This window comes from Patella vulgata, chromosome 6, assembly GCF_932274485.2.
Source record: "Patella vulgata chromosome 6, xgPatVulg1.2, whole genome shotgun sequence".
Taxonomy (NCBI): Eukaryota; Metazoa; Mollusca; class Gastropoda; family Patellidae; genus Patella; species Patella vulgata.
The window spans coordinates 4,530,348-4,551,551 of record NC_065884.2 but is presented as its reverse complement, the minus strand read 5'-3'; the positions used below and the strand labels follow the sequence as shown (position 1 = coordinate 4,551,551).

Sequence of the window (21,204 nt, the reverse complement as noted above, 5' to 3'; positions counted from 1 at the left end):
TGAATGGGTTTGGCCTTATATATAAAATAAAATACCTGGTCTAAAAAATCCTGGGGATCCGAACAAAGCATAATACCAACTTAATTATTGTCTAGTATCTTTATATATATGTATCTAGTAATAACAATATTTGACATAATATACAATAAATAGTGCCATCTCCATTCAGATTCTATTCTAACACACCCAGAACTAAAATGTCAGTTAGCAACAATATATATATATGGTAGTGCAAACTATTATCTTCTGTCATCTTCATAGACATTGTATCATTTATATCGTTGGTGTTAATAACCTCCTTGGTTTCTACCTAGTCACACTGAGATGTTCACAACTTACCTGTCAGGTAGTCATATATTGATTGAGAGAGAGAGGGGGGGGAGGGGGATTTAACGTTCACTCGACACAAACCAGGTCATTTCGGGACTTAAATATATGATTTTATTTTATTTCACTAATTCGCTTGCCCGTAGGGATCTTGGGAGGAAACCGGTAGAGTTAACGCCCACTCGACACAAATCAGGGCACTTTGGGACTAACACATGGTTCCATTTTATTTTAATAATTGGCTTGCGCGTAGGGTTCTTTAGCAGTGGGAGGTAACCGGAGAACCCGGAGAAAACTCACGAGGTTGGTATATATTGATTGAAGTGTGTATAAAGTCGAGACGTCAGACATCCAGGGTCTTCATGTCAGCTGATTGTGTCAAGATATAGAATAAATATGATTCAGTGGTATTTAGGTCACAATTCCGTGGAATATATTTACTGCTTAGAGTCGTTCTGACTTATAGGCCTCCATGTGACGTTTTGACAAGGCTTCTCTAGTCTTAGTGGAGGCGGGAGGGGGGGAGCGAATGGTTAGCGCGTGCTAGCATTATCATAAGGCTGTCATTGAGTCCATTGGATGTACTTGCCAAGGCATAGGGTCGCCTGTCCAACCTTGTGGTTTTCTGTGGGTCCTACGGTTTCCCCACCCACACTGCAAGCGAATTATTGAAATAAAAGTGAACCATGTGTTCGTCCCGAAATGGCCTAGTTTATGTCGAGTGGACGTTACCCCCTCTCTCTCTCACTCTCTCTCTCTCTCTCTCTCTCTCTCTCATTTAAACATTGATCATATTCCATGTACCCATGAATTATGACCTATATACTGTTAGACATATACTATGGTAGAAGACAAACCAGTTTATTTACATATTTGAATCATTGGGGTAATTATAACTTAAGACCTTATCTGACTTGGATAACGTTTTAAATATTTTATAGAATTGTCAAGTATGAGTGACTATATTAACTTTTATATAAATGTAACTGATAATATATCAACCAATTTTAAACCAATTTAGATTTTGTGTGATTTATCCCCTGTCTTAATGCAGGTGGGCATAATACACGCTATTGGGATTTTCTTCTTACCAGAACAGCGGGACGATATCCGAATCTAGAGTACAAGGCATCTCGGATTTTCGTCCCATCCGAACGACCAGACATTTTTCTTTGCCAGACCATACGGCTTGCTCACAGGCGTACTGGTGTGACACTATGGATGTGGCACTTTCTCTGACTTTACGTTGTAAGATCAATCATTTCAGTTAACAATTAACTGACTCTCGAACGCCGTTTATGTTTTTACTAAGTTTATATAACAAATGCAGCAAACTAAATACAGGAAAACTACAACATCTATTAGAGATACTTTAGGAGTTATTAAAATATCCACGGTCTGAGTTTAACATTTTTTATAACTCTGACCTAACGGATTAAACATCACATTTTGTCTCTACCCCAGCCTCTCAACTTTAGGAACTCACGGATTATGTCTTCTCTACGGTCTCATCATGATGAGATTGCAAAATAATTACTTAGCCTATTCCGCTTTGTCACCCATTTGTTTAACCAATTTAATATATTAAACTGAGCACATATAATAGAACAAAAACAACCCTTATAGTATTACACGAGTCGATTTACATAACCCAACGTTTATAAGCTATCACTTGTCAAACAGACAAGCGGTAATCACGCTGGAAAACCCCGATGCACCTTTTCCGCCAAGATTGTGGTCGAACACGGAACCGTCAGGTTAGCTAGGCAACGTCTTACCCACTGAACCACCGCGGCTCCAAACTACATTATAAATTAGTTTATACCTTGCGCGTGTCATCTTTGTATTGAATCCGTCATCATTTATCTTATATAAACCACAATTTATTAAAGTGCACGTGATCCAATCTCACGTGATCCCATGTCCCGGTGACAAGTAAACAATCTTCTACAATGGACATATTTCTAACGAGATAGTTTATAGTATACGGAACATTTAAATAACAATAAACGTATATATTTACACCTACCAAGTACGGATTAAAAGATACGCTACATTTCACTGTCAAAATGCAATTAAAGGAGCTAAATCGCTAACATTTGGGACCTAGAAATTCACAAAAGTGGGTCGCAACGCATATAATACTGTAATATGAATGTATATAAACTGATTTACATTTAATGGTTTCCGTTTTTACTCCAATTTCAAATCAGTTATGTTCGGCGAAATAAGTCGGCAATCTCAATCGAGTGCAAATTTCTAGCGTCTAGTTATTCTAGTCTATATAACTCCATTTGATTTGGTGCAATGTGTCTAGCCTCGTCCCTCGAGTCTCTCAATACAACTGGGGCTGAAGCGCATTATGGTACACGATTCATGTACCAATGTTAAAAAAATTATTTTATCTTAAATATCGGATATCAGAAGCTCATCTTTTCCCGGTAAGTTTACATCATCAATGTTGATTTAAATTGACCAATAATTCGTGTTTTCGATGTCGAAGATTTTGGAGGATTTTGAGTTACGGACTTAGGTCCTTTAAGAATAACGCTCACAAATACATTAGTAAAACACGACGAGATATATTCAAGGAGAGACATGATCGTGTAGATTGTTGTAGAAGGTAGGTTTTAGACGGCGAGTCTCAGTCTAACGAAAGGTACGGTTGTTAGAAGGAATACATTAGTTTCTGCATGATCGTCGTCCCAAATTGGAGTGGGGGGAGCGGTGGATGGCCGAATGGTTAGCACGTGCGCGCGGTATCATAAGGTATGTCATTGAGTCAACTGGCGTGGTTTTGATTCCCCGGTTGTATGTGACAAGGAGTAGGGTTGCCTGTCCAACCTCGTGGGTTTTAACCGGATCCTCCGGTTTCCTCCCATTGCTAAAGACCCCTACGCGCAAGCGATTTATTGAAATAAAATCGAACCATGTGTTAGTCCCAAAATGACCTAGTTTGTGTCAAGTGGACGTTAAACCTCATTTCTCTCTCTCTCTCTCTCTCTCTCTCCCTCTCTCTCATTCTCTCTCGTTTTTGTGCTGAAATGTATTGTTTTAGTACTTCGACCGAACGGTACAAATCTTTGTTTTGATAAAAAAAAAAACCCTTTTTTTTTCTTTTGTTGAGAGATATCCGCTGGGAGTGGGATTAGCTGAATTTTTAAATTATTTCCCGTCATGTTTCTCTCTCTCCGTTACAGGTTTTACAGACCAAATTGGAAATAAAAATGGAGTATCGATTATTATTGAAATAAAATTAAACCATATGTTAGTCCCGAAATGACCTAGTTTGTGTCGAGTGGACGTTAAACCCCATTTTTCTCTCTCTGTCGCTATGAGAGAAATTGTGTCCGACAGCTATACTACAGCCTACTCTTATATTGAATTCCAATTTGTGTACAAATGATTGCGGACTTTGGTCCCATCCGAACAACTAGACACTTCATACCAGACCTTCTGTCCTTCCAAGGGGAAATGAGCCGGGACCTCCTGGATAGCGAGCCACCATATTACACATTGAGCTACGGCGACTCCCTTATACCAAGCTGAAATAATTTAATCTGAACACATGTTTTTTTTTGTTCTGTTCAACTTGTTCTAAGTGCCAATTATTCATGGATTTTGTTCTGTTCAACTTGTTCTAAGTGCTAATTATTCATGGATTTTGTTCTGCATTTATTTTCAGTGGGAGGAAGGTGACCTGATTATTTGTGACAATCTAGCCGTGGGACACGAGGCCACTCCGGAAACCCAGTATCCAGTATCACAAATTGGGCTCCGTATTTTACACAGAACGACGATCAAGGGTGTCAATACCCTTTCGAAATAAATTTAACAAACTAAGGACGATCAAGAGTGTCGATATCCCTTTAAAATAAATTCAACCAACTTTTCACGGTTTGTTTATCTTGTCTAGCAACGGGATCCAAATTGTTTACTATAATAGTGTAGAATTACTTGCTTGAAGTTTTATGCCTGATTAACCGTAAGTGGATTAGCTATTGTAATTTTTATTGTTAATATTATTATTATTATCATTATTAGTCCTTGAAAACCACGTTTGTTCTTTAGCTTTTTCACAAATAAATTAGCCTTATTTTCTCATCTCCTGGGGTTTGGAATCATTGTTATAGTTCTTTAAAGTTACGTTTTTTATAGCATTCTCACAAATAGATTTGCATGTTTTCTGATCCTTTTTGGGGTTTTGTAACCTAATTGTCGTGTTGTAACCTAATTGTCGTATTGCAACATAATTGTGTTGTAACCCAATTGTCGTGTTGTAACATAATTGTCGTGTTGTAACCTAATTTTCAAACCAAAACCTAAATTGTATCCTAAAGTAATTCAAGGGGGTGACAATGAATCTACAGCTCGTCTGCGATATCACCCTTGGTGGAAGCGTACGTAAAACTCCAAGGAAGAAGAATCTACTGCACAATTCATGATATACTAAACCTGGAAATGTCCAAAACTTACCAATTCATCATGTCTAAACCATTTCAAAGAAGTGACACTGTTGAAATCATTATGTACGACTGGAATATAAGATGCTTGCCGAAGCAATTTTTTAATTAGTTTTGATATCAAGGCATAATTATGTGTCCTGTATTTTATGCAAATGAGTTCGAAAAATTACTAATTTACTAATTTATGAAATTAGAACATATTGAATGATTTAACTGTTTAATCTCCCTCAAATATGATTTGTGTTTTTATGCTTAAACGTACATTATACAAGAGCTAAATCTGCCTATTGCAGTCTTTCTTTTGGCCTGACATGTTATATAATTAATTAGACATTTATTAACACGAGAAGACCTTAATCAATTCTCGATGCCTCCTTATGTGTTCGATTTTTATTGGATTTGAATCCTATCTGATGCTCAACGCTCATTGATGATTAAATGCAAAACTGGATAATCGAGACTATGTTTTATTTACGGTTCCGTTACTTTAGTAATTATGATTGAGGCTAGACCTAAAATTCCATCGATAATATCTCGGTTCAGAGTGGAACAATTTACCTGAAATTGTCAGCATGTTCCCTTTACATGATCTAGTTTGTAACTATTATAGTGAAAACTATCAGCTCTTTATCTAATCTCCTATACCGTATCCTTAATTATTGTATATGTATCTATACATATCTATACAAAGGGAAACACGAGTCACCCCTTATATAATTACTGATGTGACGAGTGATAACAGATACACGACCGAATTTCTGCTCACTAATAATTCCTTCGAAGACCAAAAGTTGTTATATGGGACTGTAAGAGGACACCTGACAATTCAATAAAGTAATTGAATGTCATTAGATAAGAGAACACGAGACAACAGAAATAGTCCGTACAGGAGCTAAATTATTTAAACATTCAAAAGTATGTAATAAAATCTTAAAATCAATACGATATTTAAGAGGTAACCTGTGTAAAGTATATAAAACCGGAGTTATGTGGTCACATTTCTTAGTTAAAGTAACACCTCTAGCCGCAGTATTCTGTACTTTTTGTAATTTATCTATAAGCTTTAAAGGTAACCCAATTAAAGTTATCTAACCGAGAAGTGACCAGATAATTAACAAGTGACTTTTAAGAATGGCCTCTACAATTACAAATTTACGTATTTTACCTATATAAAATAATTAAAATAGCACAATTTACAAATATTATTTACTTGAGCTCCCATAAGCATAAAACTATCAAAGATTGCACCAATATTACGAGCAGAATAAGATGAAAATATATCACAATTACCAATTACAACACAGAGAGAGAGATAGAGAGAGAGAGAGAGAGAGAGAGAGAGAGAGAGATGGGGTTTAACGTCCACTCGACACAAACTAGGTCATTTCGGGACTAACACATGGTTTAATTTTATTTCAATAATTCGCTTGCGCGTAGGGGTCTTTAGCAGTGGGAGGAAACCGGAGGACCCGGAGAAAACCCACGAGGTTGGACAGGCGACCCTACTCCTTGCCACGTCAATTACAACAGGGTGGTTATCATGTGCAAATTTACTTAATTGATGCCTTGAGCCTAATAACTAATATTCAGTTTTAATCATCATTCAATTTTAGAAAGTATTTTGACATCCATTTTCTAATTTCACTAATACAGTTCTCAAGTTGCAATTTTGACAAATTGAAAGAAGATGGACAATTTAGGTGTAAATGAAATATATCATTGAGTATCTTCGGCATACAAATGAAAGCTTTACAGAGATATTAGAAGACTTTCGTAATCCTCTGTGAAACAGATTGGTACTCTAGTTGATGTTTTTGTCTGATACACTGGATATATAATTTAAGATCTCTTTCATCTAAAATAAAAACAACAAAACTATTGTTATTAATCTGGATAAAGTTTCGTTTTCAGGTCTTATGTTATATAAATCATTTGGCATCAATAGGAATAACAAAGCACTTTCAATAGCATAAATGAATAGATTTTGAGTAAAATTACAAGTTAATATAAATTGGATAAACATGACACTTGGTCATACACCCTCGGTTATTTTACTTCAAATAGATTTTTAATTAAATAAAAGATTGTATTCTCCTTGATGTTTAGACATTGTTGTAGTTGTTTATTAAAGATTTAGCGTCCAATACATGAAATATGTTATTATGGACAGGATTGATGTTTAGAGTTGTTGTTGTTCTCAGTGTTTAACTTCTGCTTCCACCGAAGGTGATACCGCAAAAAAGTCTTATTTTTCATTTTAATTATCTTAGCGCATGCGCAGGGGTCTTTCCTGTGGCTGGAAACAGGAGTACCCGGAGTAAACCCACGTTGTTGAGAAGGCGCCCCTATCTCCAAGCCACATACCACAACCGTAAGTCAGAGCTGACCGGCCAGCTAGAGGTCGAAGTGCGGCACTCTATACCAGTAAGTCACCCCAACCACTAGACATTTAACTAACCTGGACTTCTATTTTCTTCTGGTTGGCATCAATCTGTAAATTGCAAAATTTAAAACGTCAAAAGAAAATAATGTATAATTCCTTTCAGTCGATTTTATCTAATAGAAATGATCGTGACAGCCTTGTTACTTTGTTATCTTCACCTTCGGCCAGATTTACAGGTGTATGACCCCTTCCCTGTACATCGGACCTCCCTTGTGCAGTTATGCCCCTTGACTTTTACGCAACATGTTTTATTTTGGTGCGCATCTGACCTTCCGTTATGGAGATACGTGAAGTATGTTGGAACTTAAAGATACATTATGCAAGAGCTAAATTTGTCTACTGCAGGTCTTTCTTTAGGCCTGAAATGTTATATAAACTATTAATTAGACATTTATTAACGTGAGAAGACTTTAATCAACTCTCGATGCCATCTTATGCATTTTCACTGGATTTGAATCCGATCTGCTGCTCAACGCTCATTGATAATGATTAATCGGGACTATTTTTTTTTTATCGTACCGACTTTAGTAATGATGACCGAGGCTAGGCCTAAAATTCAATCGAAAATATTTCGGTTCAGAGTGGACCCATTTGACTGAAATTTTCAGCATACTTCTTTTACATTACCAATATTTTGAGAACTGCCAATATTTTCAAAATGCCCCTTTAATATATTTGCTTAGGATGAAAATAACTCTTCTGAGTTTTATTTCGGTACGCATGTGACCTTCCGTTTTGAAATTATGCTCCATTCTCCGAAAACTTGTGGGCGAGATAGGGGCTATAGTTTTAAACAGATTTTTTTTTTCAAATAGGGTTTGAAACATTGACATCATTAGGGGACGAACTCTATTGATCATCTGGTTTCCTTTCGTTTCAGAGTTATGCCCCTTAGCCAAATACTTCGTGACTGCGATATTTAGCGGTACGCAATCTTCTGTTTAGGAGTAACCTCCTTTGACGACAATCTGAAAGCGATAGTGGCTACAGTTTTAAAATATTTTTTTTTGTTTCAAATTAGACGTGAATTATTTCCACATTGAAAGGTTGCTACCTACTGATACCCCCCCCCCCACCAAGTTATAATGTTTTTATCCGAACAAGTGCAAGTAATAAGTATGTTTTTTTAATCTGTAAAGAGTTCTTGTAAGTGCATTTTCAATAGCACTTAATCATATAAAAACCTTCATCATATCTACCTCTTGTCTCAAGGCTGTCAGATTATCCTCATTGATATCTCGTCTTGATCTTTCCTGGTCAGGACTTTCACTTATCGTCTTCTCTCTGTTCAAAGCTTCCTTTAACTCTGACTGATTTGATTCTAACCTAATAAATATTTGTAATTAAATATTCTTATTTAATTTAAATATAATATACAATACTGTTATTATTATGACGTTTTTTGGAGCACATGTGTGTTTTAATATTCCCTATATTGTACCTTTAAAGTTACAATTTCATATTTTCTAAGAAAGTCAAAACATAATTATTTCTATGTCTTTTTCCCAATAGGTTGTCAACTCACTATTATACGATCATAGGTTATCTTTCTCACACTTAAAACATGGACACAGATCACCAAATATTCCTACGCCGTCACCCACGAAACAAGGGCCAAAGCTATTTTTAGTCTTCCTCTCCCTTTTCCTTTTTCCCCCTTTTGCATGGCGATTTTTGTTGACTTTTTGGTGTAGAATCGAGGAAAAGGGTTTGAAAATACATTTTCTGCCAGGTTTTGGTGAATATTCATAATTTTGATGCGGAAGGATACAAGAGTTGAGAGGTTGGTGACGTTGAAATGTAGGGCCTGAAATTGCATGTTTACTTGTCTCTACTTCCAGCTTGTGTATCTCAAGTTTTTCATGAAGAACCTCATACGTGCTTTTGGGCAAGTGGTTGCCACATGTTGCTCCATCTGTGGTAGAAAGCGTTCTACCCAACGAAAATTTGGGAAAAAGTTAGAGCCGGTCTAAGATACGAGAATTAACATTGGAGTCAATGGGGCAATCTTTAGTGATCTGTGTCCACATCTTCACACCGGAAATAACTCAATTACCTCCAAATTACCTCCCTTGTTTTTCTATTGCCAACCATGGAATAGCTATCTTCAAACGTTTGAATTTGAAGTTGAAAATGATATTTTTGCCAATTTCTCAACTGGCAATAGTGAATTATAGGATTAATAGGATTATTCTTTAACAAGGTAGGACTGTTTATAGATACCATCTATTTTAAGGCTTTATTTTAATACATTTTAAAAATATAACTTAAAAATATAAAATTGTAACTTTAATTCACAAGATGAAGCAAGTACTGAACTCTACACTTCTTTATGACTACAGCTGATTCACATGACGCAGTGCACCATAAAGTTGCGGGGTTGGATGGCCGAATGGTTAGCACGTGCGGACTGTTCCCTAACCTTATTTACATCTCGGCGACCGTAACAAATAGATTTAACCACTATGACTGTCGTTAAATATAAGATTGGCCAACATACCACTGTCGTACATATTTGGAACTATCGACAGATACTTCTCTTCTCTTTTGTAAACACAATTTCGCTGCCATCCTTTCAAAACGACCACAGTAATTATCTATTTTATAGCCCAGAGTCATTTCTGAAAATAAATTTAATTTGAATAGAATGAGATTTTAACAACGGGATCGTGGGGGACATTTTTTAAAGTGAAATCAGTATTTCCGTCTGTTTAGCTAACTCGAGAAATGAAATGAAATGAAATGGGGTTTAACGTCCTACTGTTCTGCTCCTATACTGGGTTAATGAAGACGGGCATACGCCATACAGTGTGCTATGAGGGAAATTTTGCCCGGGCAGCGGTACTATCGCCTACTCTTATATCGAATTCCAACTGCCAAGGGATCTTTTACGTGCATTCCAATGTATACACGGGACCTCGGTTTTTCGTCTCATCCGAATGACTAGACAGCTGTCCTTGTCCGGCCGTCCGTTCTGCACCACTGACAGGGGGAAACCACGTCGGAAAATCCAGATGAACTTTCTCGGCCAATGCAGGGATCGAACAAGCTAACTCGAGAGATCCCCTAAGTTCACACTGTCAATGGGAACTCGACGTGTGTCATATACAAACAACGAGACAAAAAATTGAATATCGAAACCATATTTGTGTGCCAAACGTTTGTAACACAAGTCCTATGGTGTCCATCTAAAACATTGTTTTCATGAATAAAAAAAATCTATCGACATAAAATAAAAAAATAAAACTTACTAAATTTTGTATCGGTGACGTTAGCATCTGAATGCGATTGAACTTGTTTACATCGCGAACATCGACATTTTATAGATTTTAATATCCTGTAGATATGTTCAATGATGATCAACGGTGGAGGAAGAACGGGACGACCATCATATTCACGAACAAGGTGAAAATAATTAGAACACCAGTACAGATTCGATTGTTCTTGGATTCTTGCAAATGTATTACTGTTAAAAATAATACATATCACTATTAAATACATAACAATATTAACTTCGCAGATAATTATGAAAATCATGATTTACTACAATAAAGCCAATATTAACTTCTCATTATTTTCTCAGATAAGCATGAAAACCATATTAACTTCTAAGATATACGAGTATTACAAATTAGTTATTTCACCCTTTGATAAGTATGGAAATCTTGATTTAATACTATAAATTCAACAATAATATTAATTATATTATAAGAGATATTAAAACAAACATAATATCATATCACTCCGGATCCTTGTTACAGGGCTAACTTAATTAAAACAAAACATTGTTAGCTATGTGCAGTCCAAAAATCAGAACTGGTATCAGATGGTCTAAAAAGAGTAAGCATACCGATCCTAAACAATGTGTTACTGACAAGTAGTTATTGATGCTGTACATGGTATGTATACACTAGAACATCTAATGTGTGACTTATTCTTATACTGGTATATATTAACATTGTAAACAAAACACGTGTTTACCTGAACATGGCGATCAATAAGTTCAACAACAACACATTTGTAAAAAGAACATAAATTCCAAGAAAAACAGGGCCTGCATATTTTCCTACTTCAGTCGGACATCTTTGTTTGCTATAATCACTATTTAAATTAGCATCCTGTATACAATCAGGATCGCCTACAAATAGATATGATATTTATTTATCGGAAACCACGACTCTCCAAAAGATACCAATACTACGATCAGGATCGGCTATAGATAGAATTGGTATTGGTTTATTGGGAGCCACGACTCTCCAAAAGATACCAATACTACGATCAGGATCGGCTATAGATAGAATTGGTATTGGTTTATTGGGACCTGCAACTCTCCAAAAGATACCAATACTACGATCAGGATCGGCTATAGATAGAACTGGAATTGGTTTATTGGGCGCCACGACTCTCTAAAAGATACCAATACTACAATCAGGATCGGCTATAGATAGTACTGGTATTGGTTTATTGGGACCTGCAACTCTACAAAAGGTACCAATACTACACTCAGGATCGGCTATAGATATAATTGGTACTGGTTTATTGGGAGCCACGACTCTCTAAAAGATACCAATACTACAATCAGGATCGGCTATAGATAGTACTGGTATTGGTTTATTGGGACCTGCAACTCTACAAAAGGTACCAATACTACACTCAGGATCGGCTATAGATATAATTGGTACTGGTTTATTGGGAGCCACGACTCTCTAAAAGATACCAATACTACAATCAGGATCGGCTATAGATAGAATTGGTATTGGTTTATTGGGACCTGCAACTCTCCAAAAGGTACCAAAACTACGATCAGGATCGGCTATATATAGAACTGGAATTGTTTTTTTGGGACCTGCAACTCTCCAAAAGATATCAATACTACAATCAGGATCGGCTATAGATAGAATTGGTATTGGTTATTTGGGACCTGCAACTCTCCAAACGATATCAATAGTACAATCAGGATCGGCTATAGATAGAACTGGAATTGGTTTATTGGGACCTGCACCTCTCTAAAAGAGAATAGTAATTTTCAAACATCTAAAGTAAAAGTTGCATTGTTGTCAAGGAGGAAATGTTGATAAAATCTACATATAGGGCCTTGACATAGTGATTTAATCATAGATCTCAAGCGTATTTCGTCTTATCGACCATGCCATCTGTACGACAGACCTAATATTACCGGGATGAACCACGTAAATTGAATCATGTGTCGATTATGGTTTGTTTTTGTCCGACCACTTCTTACCTTCAATATTATCCAAAAATAGTTCACCGTATATCTGCCAGTAGGCTTTTCTCGGTAGGTAGTAAACCAGTTTCCAAGATATTTCTGTATTTGGGTATAACAATGCTTCCGACGCTACAGAGTAAGCTACCAGAAAGACCAGTAGGATGATCATAAAAGGTGTTAAATCCTGCCAAATCTGATAAACATAAATGAAAAGACATGAATTGAAATGATGTGCAACGTCTTACTGATCTGCTCAGACTGAGCTAATGAAGACAGACATACCCCTTGTAGTGTGCTATGAGGAAAATTTTGCCCGAACAGCGGCACTACGACCCACTCTTATTTCGAAGGGTGTTCTACGTGTATGGTAATGCGTTCACGCGACCTCAGTTTGTCGTCCCATCCAAACGACTATATGTTTGCCTGTGCCCCGCACTACTGACTAGGGAGAACCACGCTGGAAATAACGATAAACTCTCTCAGCCCACACCGGGGGTCGGGGGTGGGGCGCAACACGGGGACCGTTGGTTTTCGAGACAAAGACCTACTCACTGACCCACGGTGCCCCCCCCCCCCCCCGTTAAATATATTGACGAAATATACAAATTTCAAATATTAATATTATAGTTATTTCAAGGTCCTATTAAATCGAACATTTGTAAATAAAAATATGAATGTGCATGGAGAATGAATTGGTTTATTTTACTTCTTCGATCTAGAAAAATGAATTTCAATAAAATGGGGTTTAACTGAAAACGGGTATACACCGCCATGGCCATGCTGTCTGCTATTAGTGGCATTTTGCCACACAGCGGCGTTTCCTACTGTCAAATGTTCTTGTAGGTGCATGCCAACCAGTACAAGAGCTGAACTCTTTATTTGTGGTCCCATCCGAACGCCTAGAAGCATTTCAGTGAAGTAAAAAAACAAAATGATCCAGCTTTTGTTTCAACTTTGATACGGCTACACTTTAAGAAAACAACTGCATGATGTGTGTGTTATCTTGAATAATGCTTTTATGGGATCAGCTAAAATTTTACGTCAGAATATTCAAAATGGTACACGCAGATCTAGAGTAATCTAAATCATGCACAGTACAGTGCAATTTGATTAAAACACAGATCATGTTTCCTTTTTACTACACTAGAATCTAAAAGAGTTGTTATATAACCCGCATTCTGGTTGATGTGAGGGATTAGCCAGTGAAGCGGACTGTTGGTGCGAGTTCTTGGCGTGCGGTGTACAGAACTGTTGGTATCCTATTAAAAACGTCAACGCAGATTGATCAATCAATGTCTGACGTCATAGAGTCAAAAGCAGCTCGTATTACCCCTGACACGATTTCCAACTATAACTGGTCAGATCTTCATGTGGTGTACGTCATCCAAAGCAAACAAAACGAACCGAAATATAAATCTTTAAAAAAACAGATGTGACGTATTCCTTTGATGTTGGCGTACCATTATTTCAAATAATCGTACAGACAATAAAAATGCCAAGTTTAACTAGTTAAAATATTGAACCCGAGTGACGTATGTCATTGCAAAGCACGTGCATGTGTCTGTATTTTATGTTTGTTAATGGTCTCGAGCTTAAGACATTGCGTAATATGTTGTAAAAACACTCGGGCCTCATGGCCCTCTTGTTGTTACAATATATTACTTAATGTCTCGCTCTCGACCATTAAACAATACGTATTTTAATCAGATTAAGTACAGTACATCTAAATACTTACCATTTTATTAATCATCACAAGTTTAGGTCCGATCTGTTTGTACGGTACAAATGTTCGCAGTAACCTGATATAAAACGATACGAGATTGAGACAGAAAATGACTCTAGATGCTTCGAAACAGTCACTGTTCGGTATAAACCGTAATATAATACCCAGTATAAATAACACAATGGTCACTAAGTCTAAAACATTCAACGAATCAGTTATATACACCTTTAGCTTAGACTTCAGAGATACTGAGTCACTGGTTACAAACTGTAATAGAAACAAATTCAAAATAGTATACGTATACTCGTACATACTTATTATAACAAAAATTGTTTAACTATGTCAACTTTTCAGATAAAATATTACCCCGTAATATCAGCCTCCAAATCGTTCTAAAATATCACTCTCTAGTTATTTCACAAAACATCAGCCCTCCAATTACTTTAAAAATGTTATGTCCCCTCTAATAACATTCTAAAATATCTCCCTCTAATTATTTCACAAAAATTCAGCCCTCAAATTACTTTAAAAATAAAATGTCCCCTCTAATAACATTTAAGAATCCCATACCACTTCTAACTACCAGTTTTCTAATAACGTTTTCAAATATAACCTCTCTAATAACGTTTTATAATATTACCCCTCCAAATATCTCCAGCCTAATAACATTTTATAATATAGCCCCTCTTATAAGGTTTCAGAGTTTACCCCCACCTCCAAATACTTTTCAAAATATCCCCAGTTTAGTAACGTTTTCAAATATAACTCCTCTAATGAAGTTTAATATTATTACCCCTCTATTAACATTTTAAATTTTGCCAGTCTAATAACGTTTTATAATATAACCCCTTCAATTACTTTTTTAAAATAGCCCCCCCCCCCCCACACACACACACACACCAATTATGTTTTAAAATATGATCTCTCTAATAACGTTTTAAGATATAGCCAATCTAATAATAATCATTAATTGAAATTTAGCGATTGGGAATCACATGAACAGAACACAGTTTGTATTGGAAACAATCACTGGTTTTATGCTAAAAGAACGACGTTCGACAAATATCCTCTTATCGAAACGTCGTGCTTTTAGAATAAAACCAGTGATTGTTTCCCATAAAAATTGTGTTCTGCCAGTCTAATACTGTTTTACAATAAGACCCTCCTAATAACGTTTTGAAATACCCTCCCCCCCTTTACTCTAATTTCTTAAATTAAAAAATAAATATGGTACAACAAGCCAACTAAACTAAAATTGAGAGCACTTCAAATAATAATTTCAAATTATCCAATAAAACTAACTTCTTAATAATGATCAACCAAGTTGTTTTATTACATTAACAGACCTGTCGAGCTTCTTCACAAATCAACGTAAAAACCCAGAAACATAGAACTCCTTCAATAATTGTGAACTGACTATTGAAGTTGGTTAGCATGTGATAGCTGTATAGAATAAGAAATATCACATACGATAACTGAAAAATAAACCATTGTTTGCTATTAATATCTATGGCGCCAATTTAAAGTTAACGACATTACTTGGTGCAGAAATATATATGGCGCCAAGTTATAGTTAGCGATATTACTTGGCGCAGTAACATCTTTGACGCCAAGTTGATGTTAGATATTACTTGTAGTAGTAATGTGTTTGACGGAAAGTTGTTGTTAATGATTACTTGACACAATACAATGCTTGAGAGTTGAGTTAAGAAGTTTACTTGACTGTAAATATATGTGGCCTGAAGTTGTTGCTAAATGTTACTTGACACTATGAAATTTTTAACTGGAAGTTGTTCTTAAAAGATTAATTTGGACAGTAAAATGTTTTACTGGACGTTGTTGTCAAATACGTGACAGTAAAATATATGTGGCCCGAGGTTGTTGCTAAAGGTTACTTGATACAGTGAAATTTTTTACTGGAAGTTGTTTTTAAAAGATTGATTTGGGCAGTAAAATGTTTAACTGACTTTATTATAAAAATAATACTTGCCGCATTAAACGAGAATTTCACCACTGGTGATGTACTCAGTTGCTTAGCCCTCTCTCTCATTTCCTGGGAACAACATCGTGAAAGCCAATACAGTATATACCGAGAAAACTGAAATTAAATGCTAAGAGATGCCTAAAAAGGGCCGAATTATCTATAAACTATTTACTAATTATTCTATAGACTATTTGCTGGTTACTTATAGAATATCTAGTGATTATCTATAGACTATTTACTGGCTACTTATAGATTATTTAGTCATTATTCTATAGACTATTTACTGGTTACTTATAGATTATTTAGTCATTATTCTATAGACTATTTGCTGGTTACTTATAGAATATCTAGTGATTATCTATAGACTATTTACTGGCTACTTATAGAAAATTAAGTTGTTAACTATAGACTATTTACTGGCTATACTTATAGACTATTTATTTGTTAACTATAGACTATTTACTGGTTACTTATAGAATATTTAGTTGTTAACTATAGACTATTTACTGGTTACTTATAGAATATTTAGTTGTTAACTATAGACTATTTACTGGCTACTTATAGAATATATTCAGAATTATTTATTCGATATTTATGGGGATATTTACTAAATATCTATATAATATACACCCGGTACTCACAGATTATTTTCTCATTTTATTTATACGTTCTTAGCGTTTTCCGAAATTTTGTCCCGATTATCGTCCTTATTATTGTTGATTTTTTGTTTTGACGTTGTGACACATGACGTCAGACTATCGCTATTTCGAAACGCCGAAATTTTGTCCCGATTATCGTCCTTATTATTGTTGATTTTTTGTTTTGACGTTGTGACACATGACGTCAGACTATCGCTATTTCGAAACGCCAGCCAGTAGTCGACGATATTGTGTACACAGGTTGGTGTTTTCAGTTTTAGTTGTGTGTAGTGTGGTCCACTCGACTTAATATTAGATACCGTTTCTGAATTTTTTTATTCAATTTTAAAGACGTTACAAAAGATAAACTTGATACTTACAGAATATTTCGAGTATCGAAGATCGTCATTCCGCCACCAAATAGATCGGATGTATTCTTGACAGGCTATTCGAGATATAAATCTTTTATTGTCAGTTTCTGAAGCCATGATTAAACAAGATTGATCCGTCCAATTTCTTAATTTCCGACGTAAGTTATATTTAGCTATCTTATTCTCGTAACATGCATCAATAACTTCAATACCCAAATCTGTAAAATCACTGGAATCAACAAATAAAGTTGATCAGCTACGAAATACGAAATGAAATGAAATGGGGTTTAACGTGCTACTGTTCTGCTCCTTCATGTATACTGGGCTAATGAAGACGGGCATATGCCATACAGTGTGCTATGGGGGAAATTTTGCCCGGGCACTATCGCCTACTCTTATATCGAATTCCAACTGCCAGGGGATCTTTTACGTGCATTCCAATGTATACACGGGACCTCGGTTTTTCGTCTCTTCCGAAGGACTAGACAGCTGTCCTTGTCAGGCCTCCGTTCTGCACCACTGACAAGGGGAAACCACGTCGTAAAATCCAGATGAACTTTCTCGGCCAATGCAGGGATCGAACACCCGACCTCCAGGCTAGCGAGCCAGCGTCTTAACCATCTAGCCACCGTGGCTCCCAAAAAATACGAAATGACATGGCGTATGCCCGTCTTCATTAGCCCAGTTCAGAGCAAAACAGTACGACGTTAAACTCCATTTCATTTCGTTTCTATTTTAATACGATAGCCTTGATCAACCAAACTGTCAACATGTTTGTGATACGAAGCCAATTTAATTATTGATATTTATGGCAACTAGATTGATTAAATTTCTTACTAAGAATATTGAAGAAAAATGACAATAAATCACTTTGCTAATGACCGTCACAACTATACGTAATTTCAATATGAAATGAAATGAAATGAAATGGGGTTTAGTATAAGTCCGACAGTAAGAATAATAACATACATAACTCTGAAGGTAACTACAGTAACTTGTATAATTTCTTACTTTGAGTACTGTTCGTATTTACTTAAAACTTCCGTATCTTTAATCCTCTTGGTGCTGATTATAAGTTGTTGTATTTTATTTACCGCTAAAGCTGCGGCAACAGGTTCCTGTATAAATAATACTTTTCGTCAGAACTTAATTAATAAATTATATTCTAAGATTTCGATAATACCCGAAAACATATATATGGACACCAAACACTACCACTTAATCAAAATCTGCACCTCGTCTCCCCCGCCCCCCCGAAAAAAAATGGTCGTCATCCGGAAAATATCTGCATGATGTGCTGGAAAAAACTGAAACATTGTCATAATCCCTGTCGATATTAGTGCATTGCCAAATCACAGTTGATATGTCGATAACATTATATATGAATTGAAAAATCAAAATTAAGCTGGAATATTATCGCCTAATAGCTACCATTCAAACAATGGCGTACCATAATTATGATGACCTACTCAGAAAAAATGTCAACATTTGTTTTTTGTTACTAAACGTCGAAACCTTCAAAAAAGAGCTTGTCCATGTTTTCTGCCCGAAAAGCAGAAGGAATTACAATACAGACTAGACTATATTCAATTTTCTTTCGACTACTTGGAATTATAGTGACTTTCGTATTAATAGGGTGAAAATATAACATACGTCTAATTCTGCCCAGATTAACTTTGCTATTTCGTGTCGTCTAAACACTACACTCCACACAAACAGATGTTCCAGGTCTATTATTTTATCATCAACTGAAAGGGAAGAAGAATTAAAGATACACCTGCAATAGGCAGATTTAGATCTTGCATGTTTAAGTAGATCTCATTATGTTCCAGGTTCATCAACGTCCGATCAACTGCGACCGGAAAAAGGTATAAATTCGATATACCCCCTCCCCACCTTTTACAAATAAACTGATTTTTTACATACCGCTCTGATTCGATGGTAATTGGGTGAACGACGTTAAATATGGACTTTATAGGTTTACGGGTTATGTTTCCTGGTTACCATGGTGACTCCGTGAGTACGGGGCGGGCTCACTAACTAGAAAATACCGATGTAGTTTCCCGATTATATTTGTTAGCGTGGTTCCTATTTTAAGTGGTGCAGGACAGGCCAAATTTCCCCCATAGCCCACTGTATGGTTTATGCCCATCTTAATTGCCTTGTTTGTTGCAGAAAAGTGGGTTCTTAAACCCCATTTCATTTTTTCATTCTTAAATTCGTTTACTACAATAAAACAATTAAGCCCACCCTGTGAAACTGGCACAAACGGCCATTTGTATCCCAAACCTTTACTACAATAAAACAACCCATAATCCTACCTGGTCTACCTAGATCAAACGGCCATCTGTATCCCAAATCTTTTAAACTATCGATGAATTCTTTCCAGGTATCCTCCAGCTGAAAGTTTATAATAGTAAGTACATAAAATAATTCGCCAATATTTGGGTTCTAGGAATTGACACAAATGGTTCGCAACACATATAATAATGCAATATGAATGTATATAAACTGATTTACATTTAATCGTTTCTGTTTTTACTGTAATTTCAAATCAGTTATGTTCGGCGAAATACGACAGAAGTCTTAATCGAATGGCAATCTCTAGCGTCTGGTTATTCTAGTCTACGCCGATAGAATTTATCTCCAGATAAGAAAATGGCGTCACCGTTTAACATGACTTGAGGAATTCGTCTAACCCCGTTCTTCGACTCCCTTGTTACAAATGGCGCTGGAACACATTATGGTACACGATTCGTGGTAAAATGTTTATTTTGTCTTAAATATTGGATATCAGAAGTCCATCTTTTCCCGATAAGATCACATCATCAATGTTGATTTAAATTGTTATTAATGTCGAAGACTTTGGATGATATTTAGTTAGAGACTCAACTACTTTAAATCATTAAAGGGACAATAACACTAATGCTGGCTTGAAAGCTCCAGAAAATAAATAATATCTCTATCTAAGTACTAGATGTTTAAGTGTCCTACCTGTTGTGTAAATTATCCATTACATCCTATTTTACTTGTCCAGAGGGTTCGAAAATATTTTTAAATCGAAGTTTCATTTGAAAAGGTTTACGTTAGACGTTTCAAACCATTATGTTGAATTTTTCAAAATTTTTAAATAAGGTGTGTTAAGATGAAATTTGTATCATCAATTAATTGAAATGGTACAATTTGTTGACCAGAATAAAGATTGGGACATATTATTCAGTTACAACAAGAGTGGTATTGAGCCTTTAAAGGCGGGGAGATCCGCTAAAATCTGAACAGTCGATTTTTATCTCCTAACTACCATATAATCAATCAACCATTACCAATATTCAATATACAAACTCAATAAATATTAACAAAATCGATTATTACATAGAATTAAGATTTCCAGATGATATGAAGTCTGAAGTGCAAATATTGTACGTTATAAACCATAAACGATCTAATTAAAATAGTAGTTTTGTTCCAAATTATGTTTTTTTGTGATTAAACCCCTAAACGAGTTATAGTCGTTCAGGTGTGTGTGTGGGTGTGTGTGTCGGGGGGGGGGGGGCGTGTACACATTGACGTGAACGTAAAAGATCCCTTGGCAGTTGAAATTCGATATATGTCCCTCTTAGCCCATTCAGAGCAGAACAGTAGGACGTTGAACCCATTTTATTTCATTGCATTTCCTAAACGAGGTAAACTATAAACCGTAAGACAAAATCGATTAAATTATAAATGGACTTCATAAATGGGAAATTATCTAAACAAGTGCTGCATACCATAAAAACAGAAACCGGGTATGACGTCATCGCAGCCATCTTGAAATTGTAAATGGACTTCATAAATGGGAAATTATCTAAACAAGTGCTGCATACCATAAAACAGAAACCGGGTATGACGTCATCGCAGCCATCTTGAAATTGTGATGCCCATGGAATGCGCATGCCAAATGTCGTGCCCATCGTACTTGAATTGGCAGAGTATTGGACTTTTTTTAAAGGCCGTCACGCCCCCCCCCCCCCTCTCCCCCAAGCAAA

General features: G+C 36.0%; 1 protein-coding gene across 2 annotated transcripts in view; it reads right to left on the bottom strand.

Annotated features, from left to right (window-relative positions):
* Positions 1-5,519: 5,519 nt before the first annotated feature.
* The window catches only part of LOC126824565 (transient receptor potential cation channel subfamily M member 2), a 37,728-nt gene continuing 22,043 nt past the window's right edge, over positions 5,520-21,204 (bottom strand). Inside the window, exons 13-26 of one of the 2 annotated variants that reach the window (XM_050553797.2) lie at positions 19,501-19,579; positions 18,833-18,927; positions 18,191-18,297; positions 17,189-17,408; positions 16,177-16,284; positions 15,533-15,661; positions 14,199-14,453; positions 12,479-12,656; positions 11,218-11,374; positions 10,488-10,702; positions 9,737-9,857; positions 8,436-8,562; positions 7,252-7,284; positions 5,520-6,648 (exon numbers count right to left, since the gene is read on the bottom strand). In XM_050553797.2, coding sequence (XP_050409754.2) covers positions 6,595-6,648; positions 7,252-7,284; positions 8,436-8,562; positions 9,737-9,857; positions 10,488-10,702; positions 11,218-11,374; positions 12,479-12,656; positions 14,199-14,453; positions 15,533-15,661; positions 16,177-16,284; positions 17,189-17,408; positions 18,191-18,297; positions 18,833-18,927; positions 19,501-19,579 — 1,878 coding nt within the window. In that variant the 3' untranslated portion in view covers positions 5,520-6,594. Of the gene's footprint in view, positions 6,649-7,251; positions 7,285-8,435; positions 8,563-9,736; positions 9,858-10,487; positions 10,703-11,217; positions 11,375-12,478; positions 12,657-14,198; positions 14,454-15,532; positions 15,662-16,176; positions 16,285-17,188; positions 17,409-18,190; positions 18,298-18,832; positions 18,928-19,500; positions 19,580-21,204 lie in introns of those variants that run through there. The other variant, XM_050553798.2, reaches the window with a different exon arrangement.